The 22014-nt window shown below is 40.4% G+C and overlaps 3 protein-coding genes across 4 annotated transcripts; 1 reads left to right on the top strand and 2 right to left on the bottom strand.

Annotated features, from left to right (window-relative positions):
• The first annotated feature begins 2659 nt into the window (after positions 1 to 2659).
• On the top strand, positions 2660 to 10541 carry siae (sialic acid acetylesterase). The gene is made up of 10 exons (XM_088300423.1): positions 2660 to 2895; positions 5200 to 5364; positions 6397 to 6551; positions 7052 to 7190; positions 7261 to 7423; positions 7485 to 7618; positions 7697 to 7830; positions 8362 to 8516; positions 9442 to 9628; positions 10079 to 10541. The coding sequence occupies exons 1-10, from the start codon at positions 2781 to 2783 to the stop codon at positions 10355 to 10357; spliced, it is 1626 nt and encodes a 541-aa protein (XP_088156549.1). The 5' UTR covers positions 2660 to 2780; the 3' UTR covers positions 10358 to 10541.
• Positions 10542 to 10809: 268 nt separating this feature from the next.
• On the bottom strand, positions 10810 to 15488 carry tbrg1 (transforming growth factor beta regulator 1). Of its 2 annotated transcripts, XM_088300424.1 has the most exons (14): positions 15199 to 15488; positions 14926 to 15044; positions 14459 to 14516; positions 14283 to 14365; positions 14097 to 14133; positions 13786 to 13848; positions 13208 to 13450; positions 12799 to 12869; positions 12400 to 12632; positions 12191 to 12327; positions 11974 to 12120; positions 11678 to 11775; positions 11385 to 11495; positions 10811 to 11267 (listed from the first exon to the last, which is right to left on the bottom strand). In XM_088300424.1, the coding sequence occupies exons 2-14, from the start codon at positions 15042 to 15044 to the stop codon at positions 11108 to 11110; spliced, it is 1560 nt and encodes a 519-aa protein (XP_088156550.1). In that variant the 5' UTR covers positions 15199 to 15488; the 3' UTR covers positions 10811 to 11107. The 2 variants fall into 2 exon arrangements, with proteins under 2 accessions (XP_088156551.1, XP_088156550.1); XM_088300425.1 differs by lacking the exon at positions 13786 to 13848 and having other exon boundaries at positions 10810 to 11267.
• A 1511-nt stretch (positions 15489 to 16999) lies between these two features.
• On the bottom strand, positions 17000 to 21134 carry LOC148333510 (collagenase 3-like). The gene is made up of 11 exons (XM_088300426.1): positions 20965 to 21134; positions 20165 to 20281; positions 19934 to 20061; positions 19653 to 19801; positions 19227 to 19352; positions 18976 to 19137; positions 18473 to 18656; positions 18270 to 18400; positions 18025 to 18190; positions 17261 to 17364; positions 17000 to 17157 (listed from the first exon to the last, which is right to left on the bottom strand). The coding sequence occupies exons 1-11, from the start codon at positions 21076 to 21078 to the stop codon at positions 17054 to 17056; spliced, it is 1485 nt and encodes a 494-aa protein (XP_088156552.1). The 5' UTR covers positions 21079 to 21134; the 3' UTR covers positions 17000 to 17053.
• Positions 21135 to 22014: the final 880 nt, after the last annotated feature.

Here is a 22014-nt window from a genome sequence, read left to right as displayed (position 1 = left end):
TTGCGGAACATGGGAGGAAGCCAGAATACCCAGAGAAAACCCACGCAAGCACGGGGAGGACATGAAACACAGCACAGAAAAACCTCAGAACAAAGAAATGTACACATACACGATACATATAATAAATACAGCGTTATCCTCAATTCCTATCTGGCGTTAGCGTGACTCCTCCTACAGGGAGAGAGGGAACAATATCAGCAGTCGAGGTGACGCACCACCTCCTCTCTTGCACATAATAGCTGCTGAGTGTCTAAAAGCGAGGCGCTAATTCCAGAGATACATCACATGACGGATGTTGCATCAAGAGACCTAAGAGAGCCTCGACAGCGGCCATAAATCTTGGTTCACGCATGGTGCCACAAACATCTGCATCTGTCACTACAGCGCATAAAATTAGCTGCGAAATTTGATGGAACGGCCCACAGCCCATTCCAGTGATCACTGAAGGAGCCCGTAGCTATTTTCCAATCCTATTTCTCCTATCTAATTCGCGCTTGCTTTCGGAACTGAAGTGATTCGATTGAAATGCACCGTCACGTTAGTTCAGTGTTGTCTGGAGGAACACGATAAATAAATCAACACATTTGGAGGTGACACGGAATGATTGCAATGTTTTTTTTTTTTTTTATCATTGCACGGTCAAAGGCGCAGCTTTGAAGCTACTGTAATAATTAAAGCAGGTCACAAGTCCGGATATGTCAGTGTCGGTAAAAGCAGCACACAATCGCCTATCCGGGAGAGAAAACACTTTGTCATCCAAATTATGTGTGGTATTATTCATTGAAGCTGCAGGTTGTTTTAAATTATATCAGCTGTATTGTAAATGAGTTATTGAAGTTAATTGAAGAGTCATAAGGCCGAGAGGCATTAATTATCTTATTAAAGCTCAGCCTGGCTTTCCTCAATCTAGCCAGTGTCGGGGTGGATCCGCAATAAAGCGAAGAGCATCAAACTGAAAAGAAAAATAGCAGGCAAATGAAGAAGTCTTTGGACTCTGAAGAGAAAAACACAACCAAAAACTGGAAATGGATTCATTTCCATTATGGCACAGCGACGCCTGCCAGAAAAGAGTGGCCAACCCTTTAGCGTAAATATTTATATTATTAGAAATATTATTGGTCTATTTTCTTTGTAGAATCTACAGAGTTTTCATTTTTTTACTTTTAAGGTCAGCACATTAAATGCGCTCAAAATTACATTGCAGTAGAATGTAATTATTTTATTTTATTTTTTAAATGAATTTAGCTTTGCTAAAACACATCCAGAAACACAAAGTTTAAACCGAAACTTATATTTGAAATTGTCTTGCTGAAAATGTTTCCCAACAAGAAAATACAATTTCCTGGTTTACACAATGTGAATTAAAAAAAACAAAAAAACAGTTGATTTGATAAAAAAGGAAACTTGTCATATGTCATATTTTTATTGTTTAATAAACCCCCTTGCCTAAGGTCCTTGTGATTAACATACATTTATTTCCCTCGTAGTCTGAGCGTCTTTCAGGTGCCTTTGAGAGTCTTTGGGTGCAAGCGCCAGTCTGACTGCCAAGTGCCTTTCCATTAAGGAATTGCATCCGTTCCATCTGGCCACTCTGCCATAAAGGCCTGATTGGTGAATGACTGGCTGCAGAGACGGTTGTCCTTCTGGGTGTGCAAATATTGTGTTGAAGGTCTATGCCTTTGTTTTCCACATCAGACAAAAGAATAGAAACTCTCAAATCGGTTTGTATGTTTCGCGATGATAAAAACATTATCACAAATACAAATATTACACTCATACGGGCGCCCCATATCATTTCAGTCGGGACTGTGATGGGCATGGCCCTGAGATGGCGAGGTAGGCGTCCCTTATTTTAATTTATGAAAGGTGGCAACTCTACCTGCACCTGTTTCAGAATGGATGGACAAAATGCACACATTTTATTTTATGGAGCGGTTAACTTTTTCCATTAGGAATTTCAGCACGGCCACGACCTTTGTGAGGATAAGTGGTCTGAAAAATGGATGGATGGATATTTTATTTATTTCTCTAAAAAAAAAAAAGAAAATCCTAATTACAATTGAATGTGTTTACAAGATTATGATCAGTGTTTATTTGACCAATAGGCAAATGTACAAAACAATGGATAATCAACTTTAACAGGGTTGATTTAACATTCGCTTTTAAATTAGCAAATTTTAGGCACCTAGCAAAGCACTTCCTGTTTGCGCTCTTATTTGAAAACTATTCTTACCATTTCCGGTGCACTACTTAGCGGACTGACGCTTTACGATTGCACTGAGGCTTTCTCAGTATGCTTTGGTGCTTTTATAAGTCACACTTGTGACGGTGTTATCCCTCTTTTACGTGTTAGTTTGTACAGAGAGGGTGTAATGTAGTCACAGACGTGTTTTTTTTAGTCATGTATTAAATTATTGCAACTTGTGCATCAAAAAGTGCATATAATCCCCTTTTTTTCTTATTATTTTTCTATGATTATTATTATTAATTACTTTTATTTCCTTTGTACTTGGGGCGTGTCTGTTATATTTTATAACTTATATTAACAATGTACTATGCCAATATGTCTTCTATATTTAAAGTTGAATAATACAAATTTTAAAAAAAACATCCATTTATGATCAGAGCACATGAACCTGCGCAAACTGGAGGCGTGTGCGTTTACGGACGCGAATCAGGAAGTGCGCTCGCGATTGTCTCTGCTGCTTTCACTTTTTGTTTGCGCAGGTCACAATTTTCCACCGCAAAGTGCCAGTGGTGGCAACTAAGCAAGTTTTAGCATGGCGAGATACTTAACTAAACTACCATGTGGGTTTGGGTGGTGTTACATATGTATGGCGTCTGTTTTTCTCAATTTTGTCTTGCTCCTTCTGGCTATTGTATCCCTACAACGAGGTGAGTAAAAAAAAAAAAAAACACTTCCTTTCTTCGGGTCTTCATCGGTGAATTGTATCGGGTTGACGCAGGTTTACTATCCTGATATGATTTATTTTACAGGTGAATCCATACTTTGCACTCAATTTGTGTGAAGATCTCACCTCGATGTATTTTATTCTGAAGGTTCCTACTTCGTGTGAAATTTAACTAGCAAGCTGACGAACAGAAAGCAATGACTCGTTGCCAAATGTGTTGACTCCCCACGATACAATCATATTGCAATTAATAATTTCATTGTCATCCGTAGGTTTAATAAAATTAGTATAAGAATGGAATGTCACTTACATTAATATACAGTATATATGTGAGTAAAGGCCGGTGAGCAAATACTTTTGACATCCAAGCCCAAATTGGAACTTTGTACCCATTTGAAAGGAAAGAAACCATCATTTTTAATTTAATATACATCGAATTATTTGGTCCATTAATTAATTAATGGCAACAGGTAGCTACGCAGCTTTATAGTGCCGTACATTTATTGGAAGAGCCGTTAATTGTTGTGTCTGTCACTATATGCTGCTCGTATAGATTGGTGAGCAAAAATAGATTTGTCTGTGGAAATGATCTCAGGTTCCCCACATGCTTCTGCTTTTCCCTCTCCAAACACATTTTGCTAAATGTGTTTAGCATCCTATTTGGCTATACTTCCATGAGGTTTGCTTGGCAAAAACACAACAGTTGTTTATCACCAAAATAACAGCAGTGAAGTATTGTGGCGGCAGCATCATGCTTTGGGGCTGTTGTCCTGTTTTGCTGGAAATAGATAATTGAACGAGGGAGTGGGAATTTTGCACAATTCAAAATGGCTGGCTCCTGATTGCAACAAAAAAACTTTCAGGCTTCTGCTAGAAAGAATATAATAATGTCAAGAAAAGCCTTATAGAAAAACTAAATTTGGGATTAATGGATGGGTGTTAGGTGAAAATCCTTTGTAATGGTGATTTGTTTAGTGCTGTCAGACCGGCTGACGACCATTCAAGGGTATATCCCGATTTATTCCCAGTCAGTTGAGATTGACTCCAGCCCACTCACGAGTGAGTGAGAGGAAAATATAGACGATAGATGGATATTTATGAGCACTCAAGCAAAAATAATGTGGCCAAGCAGAGTCAGAGTGTAGGCTAGAAGGGATTCAAGCTTTGATCTGATCCGCGAGCACAGTACACTGGGGAGATCATCGACCGCATTTTAAAAAGCTGCCTCGTTGCTGATGCTACTCTGAAAGGTCTGGTAAAGTGAGCTATCGTAATGGATGGAATCTGGACGATGCTTTTACTCATGAATCTAAATTATGCCCGTTAAAGCTGCAGTCCTGAGATTATATTTAAAACAGAGCATGAAGACTGACTATTTATTTTTGCTCCAATTTTAGGGGGCAGTTAAATCATAATATTTGAGAATTAGATTAAGTCATATAAATATTCTAGGGGGAAAAAATTCTGATAAAGACCTCATATCTTTACCGGACTAAATCACAGTAGCAATTGCAGTATTAATTGTGAATAGGGACAAACTAAATCGTATTAAGATACTATGAGACTAAAGCTGCAATTCAACAGAAATAAAGTCTTAATTCCAATAATGAATGTGGATTTTGTTCCAGAATGATGTTGGAATTTTATGATTTAAAAAATAAATTATCACTGGTGTAACTGGAGTCGTGGCTGTACTCTGCATACAATATGAAGGCATCACTAATTTATAATAATGCAGTACGATTTTATATTTATTTTTTTATTTTACCATTATTATTATTATTATTTTCTATTGTGCTCAACAAAGGAATTTTAGGATCACACGAAATATTATTAATAATATAAAGAATACAGGAAGGACTAAAGGGGTGAAAAAAAAAACGATTTACAGTTTTTTTTTTTTTTATTTTGCGATTGGAGAAAAAAAGCGTAGTTGCGATAAGTTTGACATTTTATGAGAATAGTTGCAATTTGACAAAGCTTTTTTATTTTCGCTGTAGAAAGTGGAATACTGATTACGTTTACTACAACAATAAAGGCAAACACTTTCGGTCAACGTCGTAATTACGAGAACAAACACTGTATAGCAACGTTAAAAAATGAATTGTTGCTTTAGACTGCTGCATTAACATGATGCTAACTACTGTTTACATTTTTTTTTTTGTTGTTGTTGAACTCGTGTAACAATGTTGAGGAGTCAGTCGGTGTATAAACAATGTGTGCCAAGGTTGTATTGAATAACATGTAAGGCTTTCTTTTGATGCAACGTCTGTGTCTGTGTGTCTAGATGTGCCCTTTGGCTTTGCCTCCTACTATGGAAACCACATGGTGCTGCAGAAGTCTCCCGAGAGAGCCATTCTCTGGGGTTATGGCAGGCCTGACGGCGCCCAGGTCACAGTCTACTTGTCAGGACCAATGAAATACAACAGCTCGCCAGTCAGTGTGGAGAAAGGTAAATGTAGCATGATGCTGTCGAGTGGGAGGCTTCATAAAATTTCAAACCTCCACAAGGCTGTGTTTACAAAACCAAAACAAAAAAAAAAAAGGTGGTCAAACTGGACAAACCTGATCCTGACAAAGCAGTGTGCAAGTCACTTGAAACTAATGGTGACAACAAAGTCCAGTGGATCCGCGTAAACATCTGGTTCGGCTCGGGCGGATTCTTCTAATTGCTGATTTTATTCTGAAGAGAGAAATGCGGAAGTCTGTGCGGAGCAGTGCGCAGCCGTTTAAGAGCAAAAAATAAATACCTTCAGTTGAGTTTAATGAGCTTAGGGAACAAGTGCCATAAATCCAGCCATCTCTGCATTGCGACCCCCGTCTTGCTGTTGTTTGCTTAGAAAACCGAATCCCACCATCGCTGACAACAGACCGGACAGCTAGTCCGGCAAAGGAGCCACATCCCCAACAAACTTATTTCCGAAGGCTACATCGCTCCTCTGCAAATTTGCCTCGTGTCAAAATGAGAGACGGTTCTGAGACGCTACTTTGTAACTATCTGCATTCAACATTTTTATTTTACTACTTTTTTTTTTAGCTCAACCTCATTTTTTTCTGGGAAAATGCTTTTATGGTGGTATATTCTCATTTATTGAAAAAAATAAATGTAATTTCAATACGTTTAAAATGGTCATCAATTAGTCCCTCATTTTGGCTATTCCTGGTACCTATCCCCGCAAATAGCAGCGGTCCACTGTATTACATATGTACTATTACATTGTATTACTTAGTAATAATACAAGCATCATACATGTTCCCTCCACGAAATCACGGCGTATATTTCCAGCCCTAGTGATGTCGCGGATTTATCATCTTTCCCAACTGAAATGAATGGAAATAACTTCCCCAAATAAAACCACCCAAAAATGTGCTGTCATTTTAAAAAGGAAACTGACTCCAGATTAACACAGAACCAGCTTCACACTGTATCTCCAGCAATGAAATAATAACGGAAACACATTACAGTCTACTGTGACACGTGCAGGCATCTGGAGAGTCATCCTGGACCCCATAGATGCAAGTGGTCCCTACAACGTGACCGCAACGCTTCAGAACAGTTCGGCCACTCTGACGGATGTGCTGTTCGGCGACGTTTGGCTTTGTGGTGGTCAGAGCAACATGTACTTTAAAACATCTCAGGTCAGCGAGAAGCATCGAAAATTCAGACATGACTGACTGGTTGACAGATTTAGAAAATGTATTGTACACAAAGGGTTTTTAGTTTATGTTGAAACGCGCGGAAGTCGATCGCTATGCTAAGCTAACGTAACGGTCTTGAAGTTGTAGAACTAGGCCATGCGGATGACTTCTGGCTATATGTCTTTTTATCCGTTCATGTTATTGTCAAAGTTTGTTGTGTGCTGCCATCTAGCGGTCAAGAATGCCATTCCACATAATTATTTAGAACAGAATAAATTAACTTTGCAAAGAAATTAGCGGTGAACCTGAAACCTGTAATAGTGGGGATTTACTGTAAATTGTATGAAATAAAATTTTAGGGTATAACTATACTTCGTTTATAAGTATATTGCAAATTAAAAACTGCTTAAGCGATTCTTCCACCAGGTGCCATTTGTAACCACAAAATGATGAATCATCGTCTTTTTTTTTAAATGGCATTCTTTTAAAACCCATTGCAGATTTTCAATGCATCCGAGGAACTCGCTCTCGCTTCCAACTATCCTGACGTGAGGGCTTTTATGGTTGCCTTGAAAACGAGTGACAAAGAGCAGACTAATCTGAAAGGGGTGACGCTTCCGTGGTCTGTCCCTAACGCAGGTAATCAAGTGCTTTGGTTGTCCACATTGCGGTCCAAAGACTGTGTTTGAAAGAGAAGTGTTATTTCCAGATACTCTGTCGGAGTTCTCTGCAGTGTGTTGGCTCTTTGGACGTTACATGTACGAGAACCTGAAGTACCCGATAGGACTGGTGGAGTCCTGTTGGGGGGGCACGCCCGTTGAAGCCTGGTCGTCGTCAAGAGCGCTTCAGCAATGTGGACTGTACAACCATAGGTAGTTATTCAAAGAAAGTTCATCAACAAACACCCTCCACCCTTTGACATATCGTTGTCAGTTGGCAGCATAATAGACGCTGGGGACCACAAATTGAATTTGTCTTCCGTTCGCAAACTGAAAACTCGGTCCTGTGGAATGCGATGATCCACCCACTGCTCAACATGACAATCAAAGGAGCTCTCTGGTATCAAGGTATCGTGCACAGTCACAACCTATTCACTAGATCGAAACACACTAAGTGCATTGAGAGATGTCTCACTTTTTTTTTAGGTGAAGAAAATACAAATTATCATCAAAACAAGTACAACTGTTCTTTCCCTGCCATGATTGATGACTGGAGGATGGCATTTCACCTGGGCTCAGGTGGGCAGACTGCTAAGGACTTTCCCTTTGGATTCGTCCAGGTATATTTGTGAACAATGTTGCATTTAGGGCAAGTGCAACGATTAATCGGTTAAGGACCTTGCGTCAGTATGTCCAAATCCTTGGAATGTTAGCCCCTCAACAGTAAATATTCTCAGATTTCCGCATTCCATGAGAGCAGACTGGTTATCTTTGTTCCAAATAAAAATAAAAGGTGTGCAAACATCTGCTTTTAGTTTGGAAAACAATGATCAACATTTTTGCCTGTTTTCTGACGTGTTGCAGGCAAAAATAGGAACAGAATAATTGTTTGTGCAATTTCTGCACTGTCGGTTTGAAATAATGTAATGTTTTTGAATAAAGGCATGGAAATTAAAACAAGTTTTTTTTTTATCCGATTCATCGCCAAAATAATCAGCACATTAATCGATTATCAAAACACTCGCTAATTATAGCCCTATTATTTTTAAATATATTTACAGTAGCAGCCTTTCATTTTTTTCTTTGGCCAGCTGCACCATTGCCATCTTTCCAAGTGCCTTTTAGACAGTAATCGACTTCTCCTGATGCAGCTGTCCACCAACATAAAAGGCTCCACGGATGACGGCTTTCCAAACATCCGCTGGCACCAGACAGCTGACAGAGGCTTTGTTCCCAACTCTCGTCTGCGACGGACGTTCATGGCGGTGGCTTTAGATTTACCGGATGAGACCTCACCCTATGGCACGTAAGAAAACAGAATGGGTGTATACTTTTAAGTGACTCACTCAAATTGTGAACGAAAAGCATGACAATTAATCAATAACTGATCGATTATCAAATTAATCTATGATTATTTTTGAGAAGTGTGTAATCAGTTAGGTTTAAATTTAAAATGGTCCTAATCTTTGGAATTTCAGCCCCTCAAATATTGCGCTATATTGGCTGTACATCTGTAGCACGTCTCGGAACAAAACATCGTGTTGAAGTTACCACTGGGCCTTGCAAACCAACACTGCTGGAGTGTGGCGCTTGTGGGCGGTTGTGAGAAATGTTTCGAAAAAAAAAAAGATGTCTCCATTTAGATCGGATTCAAGAATCAAAGAAAGCTGTTGGAACAGTCTTTGAATTAAATATACTTCATATTGGGTGATTTTGCATCAATTCCAAGATATTATTCAAGTAAATATCTGTTACAAGCTTTGGAAAAAATTGTAGTTAAAAAATTTGATTAATCGTGATTAATCATGGAATTTTTTGTGATTAATTAGTTAAAAAAATTAATCACTTAACAGCACTATATATATATATATGTTTATTTTCACTTTTTGAATCGTCTTACTAAAATAAATGGAGTTACATGACGGCACATGGAAAGCGCTTCTTTCAAGATCGAGCTGTTGTTAAATGCCCTCTATAAATAAAATTGTATTGTATTGTATTTTCAACACAAATCAAATATTGATAAAAATGTTCACTGTACATCCAAACGTTAACCAGCTACAACATTAGGTATACCTGCACAAGTGAACTGTGCAAACACTTCATGTTTCAAAGCACAGTATGTCTGTAGTATGGTTTCACATGACATCTTGGAACCTAAAACTGGTATTTGGCCCCACCAACTTGTCTCCTTCATGGGTGATGTGACATAAAACTGTGTGTATTTGCAGCATCCACCCTCGTGACAAGCAAGACGTAGCATACAGACTGACACTTGGAGCACGAGCGGTGGCTTACAATGAGAGGGATGTGGCCTTCCTTGGACCTTTCCCTAAACAAATCCTGTCCACTCGTATGTATGTCAACATCACCTACAACCAAGCTGTCACTGTCAAGTCGTCTAAAGACATCTTTGAGGTAATAAACATTGACGTTGGGAGGCTTAGACTGACCTTGCTGCTTGTTAAACCTGTAACGGCCTAAAGCAGAGGAATCCTAACTCGGGTACCGTGGCACACTAATGTGCCTTTCCGGATTATCTGGGTGCCGTGGCAAATTATGCTTATAATTTGTTGGGAAAATTATGTATTAATTTCAAATATATCTTTCGTCAACCATCTATGCCAGTGACATATATTTACAATTAAATCATCTTCTTCTTTTGGGGATTTATCAAGAAAACGGCAAGTTAGCAAACATTTAAATAAACTAATGAACTTGATTTTATTGTCATTATATTTGTCTTAAATTAAATATGAACAAGAAACTAAAGAAACAAGGGTATTTTAATCAGTGTATATCCCAAAATAGTATTTTTCTTAACTGGTAACAATGCGCTAAACAAGTGTCTTTTTTTTTCTCCGCAAGATCTGCTGCTCACAGTCACAAGTTCCATGTGGGCCCAAATCCCTCTGGATTCCGGCACCCATCATCCAGTGGACTCCCAACACCATCCAGATAGCAGCCGGTACCTGCAAAGCCACTTGGGAAGTAGCAGCTCTGCGATACGCGTGGAAAGACTGGCCGTGTGATTTTAAAGCGTGTCCTGTTTACGGCGCAAACACTACATTACCTGCGCCCCCTTTTTTTCTCAATCACTATCGCGCTCATGACACTGGCGTCACAATGGGTCATGACAATCCTTAATAGTTGCTGACGTGTACTATACTTGGTGTGTGCATATATATATATATATATATATATATATAATAATTGCTATTATCCAAGAATGTACTTGTGCCTTATGTTTTTATTGTAAATGAACATTTGAACATGCAAATCACTGTTACTCGTTTACAGAATATGAACAAATACAAATATGTCCACTTGAGCATGTCGATTGTATGTGGTTACTTGCTACTATTTGGAAAAATATAGTAAACAACTGTCGCCGTTTTGAGCCTAAATAGCGAACAATAAGTGTGTAATAGACAGATCATGAGATGTTTTCTGCATTTGCTGTCCTCGTCTTGTCAATTATGACCTCCGAGGCGTTTTGGGCGCAGAAACGTCAGGAGCTAAAGTAGGAAGTCGATGGCTTCACTGATGTGGCGGGCAGTGTCTGTGCTAAAATAAAGAGACATGATGACGAAATGTTAAAAGTGTTTGAGAACGATTTAGACTCTATATTCCATTCTTTCCTGAGATCAAGTCAAAGTGTATTTCTATTAATAGTTTGCTCTATTAACGCCATTAATCTATTAATGTCATCACTTGCATTCCAAGATGAAAAGTCTGTTTTTGATTAACAGCAAAAATTTCAACCTCCAGTGTGACTCATTAAGCATTTTTTTGGCTGGTTCGATTTACACTCCGGAGTGACTTGTAATCCGGAAAATACGGTAATTGTTTAATGGAGCCTTATTGTCCAAACCTGAAAAGACGTTTATTTTAAAATCAGCATTTGGCAACCAAACCTGAGATTTGCTCCGGCTTGTCGCTAAAGCGTCGGTGTCGCTGATAGGCCTCAAAGTTGATGGAGGCGTCATCCTCCGACAGGCTGTGAGGATTCTGGCCATCGCCCGGGCGACAGACTTCGAAACGTATCCATCGGTAGCTGCAAGGACATAGGAGACAGCAAAACTGAAAGCATATACAATATGCAAGCCACGTGTGAGAGAGTACAGAACATTCTTAGCGAAAAAAACAAAACAAAAAAATATAGGTCCCATACTTGTTACACTTGCGTGCTCCGGGGCAACTCTGGATGAGATTCTGGACGGTGGGATGAGAGAAGCCAAAGAAGTCTGCTCCGGATGGCACAAGTGGGGCAACAACCTTGGAACTGGGAGGGAAAAAAATGTCAAAGCCCATTTGGAGTATAACTAAAATGCATAGAAAGCCAAATAAACCAATCAGTTTGACATCAATCACAGGAAAATTGTGTGAGACTTCAGTTCAGAGAGCATCTAAAGCAAGTCCACTGGTATTTTGTCGGTTCTCGGGTCTGTTGAGCGAGTTTAATACCTGACAGACGCGATGGCTTTGAGCAAGTTGGAGTGGCACGTGAGGGCAGAGGACGCCACGATGGCATTTTGGGGATCGTCTTCAGGTACAATCTCAAACTGAGCCAAAACAGAGCGAAGAAAATGATCGGGTTTAAATTCAGCTTACTTGTTGACCTTCAGAACATATCAGTGTGCCAGACTTATTTAGGATATGCGCATATTTTTTTTGTTAAACCGGGAAGCATGTTTACGAAATGTGTGAGTATGCCGGAGTAACTGAAAATTGGGCAAAAAATAAAAAATGAATGTGATTACCTGTGGTCCACTTCCTCCATCTTTGATTTGGCAGGTGTAGAGGCATTGCAGCTCGGGATTTTTCATGCTGGCAAAGATCCGCGTGCTGCAGAAGCCCACCGGGTAGATGGCACATTCGTCATGGAAAAACATTCTGTCCGTGATGATCTGCGGAGAAGTCGGCGAAGGTTTACTCGTGCTGACACGCCGGCGCAGTGTCTCGTGTGATTTCACTGACCTCGCCCAAGCTGTACAACGTTAAACCTCCCAGCACGATGGGGAAGACAGGACGGCCGCAAGAGTCAAGCGGGATGGGTTGCACCAGCTTTCGGGAACCATCGGCCAGCTTTCTCTTCTTTGTCATCTTCTTTGGAACTAAAAATAATTTCACTATTTATCATACTACACAACTTTTTGACAACGATGCAGCCCCGCTGAAGCACTCACGCTCGTCCTTTCCGTTCTCTCTGCCTCGCTCTTTCCGTTCCTTCTTGGGTTTTTTAAGCTGCCCCTCGTCCACTGCTGACCCCACAGACGTGAGGATGTGCGTCCCGCACAGTGCGGGTGGTCCTGCGGGGCCGCAGCTCGTCGTGGCAGGCGGCACAGTGGGATGAGTGGTCGAGCTGGGCGTGGGCAGGAAGTCACCCTCCGACAGAGACTGGTAGTGCAACAGCAGCAATCTGGACATTTGGAAAAGTTGCTCTTCGGATTCCATGAGAACAATTTTAAAGATGGCGATAGATCTAGACGAGTACTATTATCCATTGAAACAATAATAAATGTCAAAATAAAATATGAATTTATTAGATAAGATGAATCAATAGATATGTCTGTGTATTAACTTACTGGCGTTCTTCCTTTGCTCTTAAAAACTTCTCTTCTAAATGAGCAACTTCGTCATGCAAAGCTGCATTTTCCTGAAGGTAGATGACAAATGTCACAAACAAGAAAAGGTTCTTCACATTGGAACCTCAGTTAAAAGATGACATTTTCAATGAAATTGCAGGAAAAAAATATTGTGTGTTACATCTGCTATGTTGGGCCTGCTATTCTAATTTTAATTAAGGCAAAATTAGCGGATGACAGCCAGCCACTTTGGAAAGTTAGTACAGAACACCAACTCACTGTGAGACAGTTTAGTCTGTTTGGCAGCATCGCTCGGTATGAGCATTTTACTATAAACAGTGGTTAACTTCTTATTACACTTGTAAGTCAAGCAATTAAAGCAATTGTCTTGAAGACTTTGTTTACTCACAAATATCATGGCACGCGCTGCTTTGCGTAGTCGAAGGTACTTCAGCCGGTACTTTTCGTTCATTTTTTTCCGTGCTCCCCTCCTCATCTTGGCTTTGCCCTCTGAGGAGATGCCAGCGGACGGAAAGGGAGCGGCAGCGCTGGCGCCCCCGGATCCCGAAGCCGAGACGGCGTTCTGCTGCGGTGTGCCGAGGAAGACCTGAGAGGTGAAGGCCTTCAGAGCCTGCTGTCGCTCGGCATCTGTCTGAAAGGGGAATTTAATAAACACCAGGAGCCTCTCGCGGTGACAACACCCAAAAGGATGGATTTAAAAAAAAAATTTTTTTTTAAAAACGAAAATGCAAATGGTTAAATAAAGGATGCCATGTGCAAACACAAAAAGAACGTGAATTTATTTCGACTGGGGACCAAAGCTGCAAGTATACTTCAATGTTCCCAAAATCCCACTACAAACTAGAACGGATGGGATTTAACTGCAGAACAATGTGACTCAACGCATTGGAATCATTAAATTATTGCAATATTTTATAACATTTGAACGCAGTGTGAGTATTGCATTACTGCCCCCGTTCAACTCACCAGCAATGCAAAGACTCCATTTCTGTTTTCAATCCTCTTGAATCTCCTGCTGCCTTTTTGTGTCTGAAACAGAACGTGAGACTGAGGCAGACACATCCAGGCTGGAGGAGCCACATCAGGCGTTCAGTCGATTAATAACTCGCGTGTGCAGCTCAACACAAGGTTGCCTGCACCTTCATATCTGCCCCAGTTCAGATGACTACGGTGATGTGAAAGGATGCGATACCAAATGAACTCAAAATGAAAAATGTGTAGCATCAACTGAACAGAAAGGGTGAATGTACATGCGCTATGTGTAAAGTCCAGCTCACCTCACGATACATGACAGCTTCCAGACTTGACTTTGCACTGTAAACATAACAAAGTGAAAATGCGCAATTTATACAACAACATTAACCTTAATTCAATTTAGTCGTTTATTGCTTCTTATGAAGCAATAACACAAGGAAGCAACTGTCGCAAACTAGCATGCTGGTAAAACAAAATTTAGTAAATACTTGGACTGGACAAGCCCCCGGTCGATGATTCTCTGCTTAATCTCCTTTATGTGCATGGGATGTCCTGCTTCCTCCAAAACAATCTAAGTGTAATATGCAAAATAGAGAAATAATTAAAATGCGTTAATCTTAGTCTGTTAACCGCAGTAAAAATGTTCAGATGGAAAAGCACAAACCTGAGCTGCATCAAGCCAGGTGAGGTTTGGCTTCTCAGTAATTTCACTGGGTGGTTCACTTGATAAAAAAAAAAAAAAACAAACAAACAAAAAAAAACTGTTGTGAGACCAAAATTTCTGCCTGTAGATAACACAATTTTTTGATCACGTGAGATGTTTCTAACATGTTTCCCCGCTCCTGAAGCTGATCATGATGAATCATTCCTATGTTTGATGTAGTGCATCACTGTGGGATTACTGTATTCTACCGTTCAATATAGAAAAGATGCTGGCATATCTCTGTCCTCTTTAGGGTTACGTGTGAGCTGGAGACCATCCATCCCAGTTGACTAACCACGAGAAACGCTCAAAACAAATGTTGTCAAAGAAGAACATTCACGTGTACCTAATGGTTTTGCCCGTGGGCCTTTATCAACAAGCAATGGTGCGAGAGGCATCATGTCCCCTTTATCACAATGACAACAAACCTCTCTATGGTGTCAGCCGTCCCAGACAGACCAGCAATGCTATCCAGGGAAGGGAATAGTGAATAGTTTCCCTGCCCGTCAGCCTCCATCTCTGATTCAAATGTGTTGAGTGACTCCATCTTGTGAACAAGACAAGGTGACACATTAAAGTAATGTAAGTACAGTGTAGTAACAAAATCACATGGAAAAATATCCTTTTAGCTAAACATCACAAGAGAAACGAGGAAACTGTCGTTGGTTTTTAGGAAAAAATATCGACAGAAAATGACTCACCTTGTTAATAGAGGAAGTAAGAATTGAGTTTACTTTTGGACTGCACGTTCAGGATTGTTAGTGTTTAGTCCATTGTTTGCATGCGGCTAAGCTAAAGGCTAACGTTAGCAAGCAGCTGAGAGTAGCCAACTCTTTTACCAAAATCTGGTATGGCAAACGTCTGCGAGCGGAGTGGCAACCCGCAATTTATTCAAGCAAAAACAAAAAAAAAAATATGTGTGTAATTTGTTCCTCATAAGCCTTTGTTTTCTGTTTATCGATTGTTGTGAAGGAATGTGACAACATTTCCGCCTGCGTTCTTCTTCTACTTTCCAAATTAAACTGTTATAATAGACGTGAGAAGCACTACTGCCACCTCCAGGGTTACAACGTGAACTACATGTAGTTGTTTTCAGTATAAATCAATACGAACTTGACTCAGTGATGAAAATTGAAAGCTTTACTTCGGTCATTTAATTCAAATTAATTGTAGGGATTTGGGTTTAAAATTAAAATACCCACAGTCCCTTTACATCATCACATCCTCATCCTTATCATGACCATCAAGTGGCTGGGGGGGGACTATACATTCGTCAGAAATCCGTGTAGCCCCTCCAGCATTTTATTTGATTTTCTACAATATATTTATGAAAAAAAAAATCCCAGCCGCCTATGTATGGCCGGTCATGTACCCCTTTTGCCCCAGCCAAAGGGAGAGATCATTATTCGTCATAATTTTTAAGAATTATATTATAAAAGCAATTAATAAGACATAGTCAGATCTGTTCCATGTACTCTGTTTGTCTATAGCTGTCAGTGATCTATAGTGACAGGCTGAACCATTACATTTTCTTTCATTAGTTAGCAGAGGCTATATCAAAAATGAACACGGCTGTTGCCATTCATACACCAAAATAAATTGTGGCTGGTGTTCACTTCAACAAGGTGAGATTTTACACCGGGAATTTCTGAATAAACTGAGATGAGGTCATCGTTTCATACTTTCATTGATTAGTTATTTATTGGTTATTATAAATTATATAGGCGGCACTGGTTAGCACGATGGCCTCACAGTTCAGAGGTCGTGGGAACGATTCTGGCTCCGGCCTTCCTGTGTGGAGTATCCATATTTTCCCCGTGCATGTTTTCAGCACCTGAAGAAAACCCACGCAGGCACAGGGAGAACAAGGTCGGGGCTGGAATTGAACCCACACAGGCACAGTACAGCCTGAACTGGTCGTCATCCAGTCGCAGAGCACACAGAGAGACAGACAACCATACACATCGTCACTGAGCGGGAACCGATCCCACACTGGCCGCACACAAGTCAGGCGAGTTGACCACTTCACCATCAGCGAGTTGCATATTCATCGTTACGCAATCTGTCATCATCTCTGCAATCATCTTTTGTGGTCACTCATGCAGTGAACAATGCAGATTACAGGGATTTGTTACAGCAGGGCATAAAAATAACATGTTGACATCTGAAACGTTAATGATGTGTTGTACCATGTCACTTGTGTCTTGCTTCATCTGATTTCTTCTTGTTTGGATAAAACGTGTACCAGCACCAGGTCTCCAATTATAAAAATGCAGAATACTAAAGATGGAGTTCATGCACGCTTGCATCTTGTTACAACATTACTACACTGGAGGCGACATTTTGATTGATTACAAGTAATGTTTCCTGACTTTTGTGTGCTCAGATTTAACCTTTAAAAAAAACGTTAATTTTCAAGTTCATAAAATGAAAAAGGAGAATATGATTACTTCGAGAACTTGTAAAGTCACATTGTGATGCTGTTTCACGTAAGCAGAAACATTCAACAATAAAGAGATCATTTATTGTGCAATTTCCTAACAGCAAGAAAAAGAATTAGTAACAATTGAGCCAGCCATAGTTCAGTAGCACTCGCATCACTCTCCGATATGCCGGGGAGTATTCCATCTGTCTCGGGCCGGCTGAGAAATAAAGGTATCCTAAGAGAGAGAAGAAACCGTTTCATGCACCTTATATTTGGACAACATTCCATTTCGACAAAAAGTACTAATCATCTTTTACATGAGAAATAGCGTTACTCACCATAATTCTCAAAAACGGCATCAACTTTGGACCCGACGCCACGAAAGTCATTAGCAATGAATTTCGGGTATCCAAAATCCATTTGGTTTCTGGCTTCATCGTAGCTGTGGCAGATCAGAGAGACAGTATTAGAATGCCTTTTAAACAATAAACAGTGGTGTCAAAATGATCCAGATCTTGCAACCTAACAGCACAAGCGCTTTGTGGTCATCTACTTTCATCATTAATTGGCAGAAGCAGATGAAAGAAACACTTTAAATGGGAAATTATTTTAGAATATATGAGAAATATAAAGTGAGGCTTGACTCCGATGCCTCTAATACACCAATTAAGCTCAAATGTTGTGTGAAACTGGCTAATGTCCCTCTAGCAAGTTCTGGTTGGACCCCAGGTTCCTCCTGGCTGGACAGGAAGGATTCCCGGCACTGGACTTCTTATCTCATTCCATCCTTTTCCTTTTCTGACTCTGGGGGAGCAGGGTGTGACGTGTGATATGTGAGTCTGCATGTAAATGTCGGCGAATGAGGTGTGGTTGACAGCAGCTCCTGCACGAGTGTGCTCATTGTGTTTGTTGAATTGACAACTGTGACTCTCCTGTTCCATAGTGGAGGGTATTACAATGAGTGAAGGATGTATACTGTTCATAACATAGTAATAAACCACCTAATAAAAGTCAATTTGCCTATTATATACAAAATAATTTCTAATCAAAATCAAACATTGTACAGCTTAGGAAAGGATTGTGTTGAGCAACTTGCACTCACCTCCAATACTGTTTCTTCACGAAAAACAGTGTTTTTCTAGTTGTTGCCACATAGACGGCTGCATCCACCTTACTGACAGTAGAGGGCAGGCCCAGGGTAGTCAGCGACTTTGGATAGCCTGGTAGGAGTGTCTTGGCATAGGCCCTTATGCCCCAAAACTGATTACCTGGAGAGAAATAGTCGGTAGATGAGAATGTTGATTAACGCACTTACAATGTCACTAACGACACTTAGATGACCTTTACCTTCAAAGAGATAAACCGCATCTTTATTTGGGACCTCATATGCAGCATCAACAGTGTTGATCTGTGACCATTTTGTGCTCACTTTCGTGAAATGGATTCCTTGGAATCTGGAACTTTTCCTCCAGTAGTATCTTGGTGGTAGGATATAAAAATAATGATTGAAGTACCCCAGTCCTATATTAAGAGAAAAAAAAAAAAGCTACCCGTTTTTGAAGAAGTACAAGTCCCCCCTGATGGATGTGGCAGCATCAAACACCAAATCTCTGCTGCACTGCTCATCACGAGGGTTTGGAAGAGGATCTTCTGGATCTTCTGTTGGATCTTCTGGCTCTGGTTGAGGTGGTGGATTGGGTTTTGGCGCTTTTGTTGGCGCTTGAGTGCGGCTACCTAAAAGATGGAGAGCAATATAAACATCCATATAGAACACGCCTTGCCAGTACTGAACTCAACGTTACAGAAATGGATAATAATGATAAGAGATGTGATGACACACTGTTGCCCTTGCTCCGAGGACGCATGGCTACATCCACCAGAGAAACCACAATGCTTCAGTGATTGTACAATACGTCATAAGGTTGGACTGGAGCAAAAGAGATCATTAATTCATACACTACCAGCCCAAGAAAAAATGAATGTACTTTTTGGCTTCTATATCCGTCAATGGCAGTGAATGTTAATAAGCAACATGAGATTAACTTGAGCTCACCATAGAGCGCTTGGACCCCTTGCCTGTCATCATCTGGCAGCCTGTAGCCGTTTGTGTTGACATACTTGTAAGTAGGGAACATCAATGCACGCCTGTCTCTGGAATGGTCCAGTCCCAACGCATGGCCGAACTCGTGTGCGGCCACCAGCAACAGATTCACACCTGAATCAGCGAGGACAAATGTAAGGTGAAAAGAGTTAGCTTAGTCGAAGGCACCCGATGACCCAGTTCTGCCCTCGGTGAAGTAGAACCTCTTTGAGTTAGCGTCCATTGTTCATCATCATCAAAGTGTGTGTCCCCTCCCTGTTGCCTTCCAGGTGAGTTTGCGTGAGCCAAGACTCCACCCGCTCCGTCAAAAGGATAAAAGTCGCCGTGATCTACAGAAAAACAGAAAGGATTTCAAAAGCACTTGTCAATGTGTGTAGGTACTAGTGATGGGAAAATGAAGCTTCAAATTTGCTTCTTGAACCATTTGTTGTATTTTGGAGTCCTGTAGAGATGACACTGTCGGTTTAAATAAAGGGTTTAAAAATGGCAAGTCAGTGTGCTTTCAGCCTAATGCTGAACAGAGAGTGCCATCTGCTGGAGTCCAAAAATATTACAACTGTTTCATAAAGCAGATTTGAAGCTTCATTTACTCATCACGAGTAGGTACACCTTCATCCATCTGGACTTACATCCACCCTTAAAGAGGATCATGATGTCCGCAGTGCCGCTGTAGATCTGCTTGAAGTCGAGCGGGACGACGTCACTGTAGAGCTGGAAGGCTTGACCAATGGTCGCATCCACCTGTCGCTGGCTCAGATCTGGAGTGTACTGCGTGATCCTGTTTGAATCACACATATTCACACCTCAACAAATAGAGATTTGGGGGAGCCAAGAACAACACACCACTATTCCACTTTGCTACAAATACAACATCTGCTTTGTCTGAATATTAGCCATCATTCCACTTTACCTGTAAGTTATTAGCCTCTTGTTCCATCTGGGTTTCCCAGCAAAATGTCCATATCGGCTGAGGTCCGACACGCCACACCTGGGAGCTTTCATGACCTCCACCGTCTCCTTGTTCAAGACCCCCGTCACCTGTTAGCCAATGTTCATGAATGATAGGCAAATGACTTATTTACTAAATGTTTTATGCCCCAGTGAAACAACTTTTCACTAATGAGTCCATCATGGTTTTTACCTCCAAGCCGAAGAAAGCCTGCATGGATTCCAGATCCTCGCTAAAGTTGCTTCTAACAAGGCTTCTCCTTGTAGAATTTCTGGTCCCGACGTCGTTATAAAACCGGGAGATATATTCCTAATGCAAAGCAAGACACAGCTCAGGCATTTAAATATTAACCTTTGCTTTTGCTTAGTCTTCTTTGCGAAACATATTCCATGAAAAAGACCAAACTCAACAAGGAGTGTTAAGAGAAAACGAAGAGACATTGGAAGTTACATGATGTCATCGAACTCACCTTCACAGTAGAAAACTCGAGCCTCCCAGACGTGGTGCTTGTGGTATTTTAATGGCGACTAACTTCTTTTTGCATTGATATAATTAAATAAATCAAACACTATTTAACACAATAAATTCTGTTAAATGTGTGCGCGTGTGTTTTGGATTCTAAAGTAAAAAAATAAATAAATGAATCAAACACAATTAAGAACGTCAAGAAGTGATACATGGTTAATGTGAATCAAGAAACTCTGTGGTTCGACATATAATTATAAAAAGTGGTCAATTTATCTTTGAGACCCCTAAGAAGCTGCAACCAAAGAAATGATTTTTAATCCCATCATGTTGTTTTACCAACTTTGACATAATTTGTTCTGGGACAATGCCTCCATTGTTCAAAATGAGAAATTCCACTGTAATTAATCCTGTGGAAGAAATTAAGGACAGAGGAATTTTTTACAACACATTAAGACCCTGTCTTTATCTGCATATTTTAGTAGCTTCTCATTTAGGGAGTTTATACCTCCATCGTTGCATTTTACCTCAGCCATGTCGTTTTCCTCAGGTGAAATCGCCGGGGCGATAGTCGGTGCGGCATGGCTCGTTTCCAAAAAACCCACAAGCAACAGCATCCATAAAGCAGCTCGCAGCATCATGCTTCTCCTTTTCACACTCTGCTTTCCACTAAAACCCCGAGAGTATGCAGTGTCCCCTTTAGAATTCTTGTCAATAATATTAAGACAAACACGCAGCACAGCGTTAGCATTGGAGCCCGTTCTGATTACTCAATAACAAAGAATCAATATTAATTGAGCAATACAGCTTTGCTAAACTGGGCTGGCACACATGTTTCACTCCATCCGTTCAATTAAATCAGTCATAAAAATATCTTGTGGTGAGTGCCAAGAGACTGTTGAAAAATTGGCAAGCTAGTAAATTTGACCGCTGCCATATTTTTGTTGTTTTCAGTGTTTGCTTCACCTTTATGATAACCTTTGACAAAGAAGAAACATAGTCGAGCCGCTTTGGTAAATAGACGAGGAGTGGAGTGCAGCATTACATTATGTTATTAGGACAACTGAAATCTGGAGGTTAGATGTTGGAAGTGAACGCTTAATGTATTTGATAAAGATGACAGTTTGTACACAGAAATGAGGTTGCAGAATTAAAACTGTCACATAAAAGCATTGCCAATTGTTCCTCATGTGCAGCCATTTTGTCGGATGGAGCCGCACGACTTTAATGCCAAAGTTCTGTCAGCATTCTGCAAGATCTCCAGCACGTCATAACATTTTGGAGATGCGAAAAAAAGAACAGCAACATACCGCAAGACATGTCAACTCAGCCAGCCTGAATTGCAACATTGCGTGTTTTAGGTTGTAATTAGGACCCAACTACAGTACGTGGTTTTGCTTTTGGAATATTCTGCCATGTCATGCTGGTAAGATTCTTGCATCGTGCTCAATCATTGGCATACCAGCTAAATATGTTCAGCCATGAAAAGGGATGTTGGGCAATTTAGAAGATCTAACTGAAAATCTGTATGGGCAACCCATTGAAGTGAGGAATATGTTACTCCCCCCTCAACCAGA

The sequence above is a fragment of the Idiotropiscis lumnitzeri genome, chromosome 7, assembly GCF_059441095.1.
Source record: "Idiotropiscis lumnitzeri isolate Australia: NSW breed Sydney's pygmy pipehorse chromosome 7, RoL_Ilum_1.0, whole genome shotgun sequence".
Classification (NCBI taxonomy): domain Eukaryota; kingdom Metazoa; phylum Chordata; class Actinopteri; order Syngnathiformes; family Syngnathidae; genus Idiotropiscis; species Idiotropiscis lumnitzeri.
The sequence above is the reverse complement of the archived record's forward strand: the minus strand, read 5'-3'. Positions and strand labels throughout refer to the sequence as shown.

What these genes read in the sequence shown, in the direction of transcription:
- siae (XM_088300423.1), top strand. Translation starts at nt 2,781, where the DNA reads ATGGCGAGATACTTAACTAAACTACCATGTGGGTTTGGGTGGTGTTAC. An exon ending in TATTGTATCCCTACAACGAG is followed by an intron (nt 2,896 to 5,199) that starts GTGAGTAAAAAA and finishes CTGTGTGTCTAG; the next exon opens with ATGTGCCCTTTGGCTTTGCC. An exon ending in AGGAGCTCTCTGGTATCAAG is followed by an intron (nt 7,619 to 7,696) that starts GTATCGTGCACA and finishes CTTTTTTTTTAG; the next exon opens with GTGAAGAAAATACAAATTAT.
- tbrg1 (XM_088300424.1), bottom strand. Translation starts at nt 15,044, where the DNA reads ATGGAGTCACTCAACACATTTGAATCAGAGATGGAGGCTGACGGGCAG. An exon ending in ACGGCTGACACCATAGAGAG is followed by an intron (nt 14,517 to 14,925) that starts GTTTGTTGTCAT and finishes TTTTTTATCAAG; the next exon opens with TGAACCACCCAGTGAAATTA. An exon ending in ATGGAGGAAGTGGACCACAG is followed by an intron (nt 11,776 to 11,973) that starts GTAATCACATTC and finishes GTTTTGGCTCAG; the next exon opens with TTTGAGATTGTACCTGAAGA.
- LOC148333510 (XM_088300426.1), bottom strand. Translation starts at nt 21,078, where the DNA reads ATGATGCTGCGAGCTGCTTTATGGATGCTGTTGCTTGTGGGTTTTTTG. An exon ending in AGGCTTTCTTCGGCTTGGAG is followed by an intron (nt 20,062 to 20,164) that starts GTAAAAACCATG and finishes ATTGGCTAACAG; the next exon opens with GTGACGGGGGTCTTGAACAA. An exon ending in AGGGGTCCAAGCGCTCTATG is followed by an intron (nt 18,657 to 18,975) that starts GTGAGCTCAAGT and finishes TCCATCTTTTAG; the next exon opens with GTAGCCGCACTCAAGCGCCA.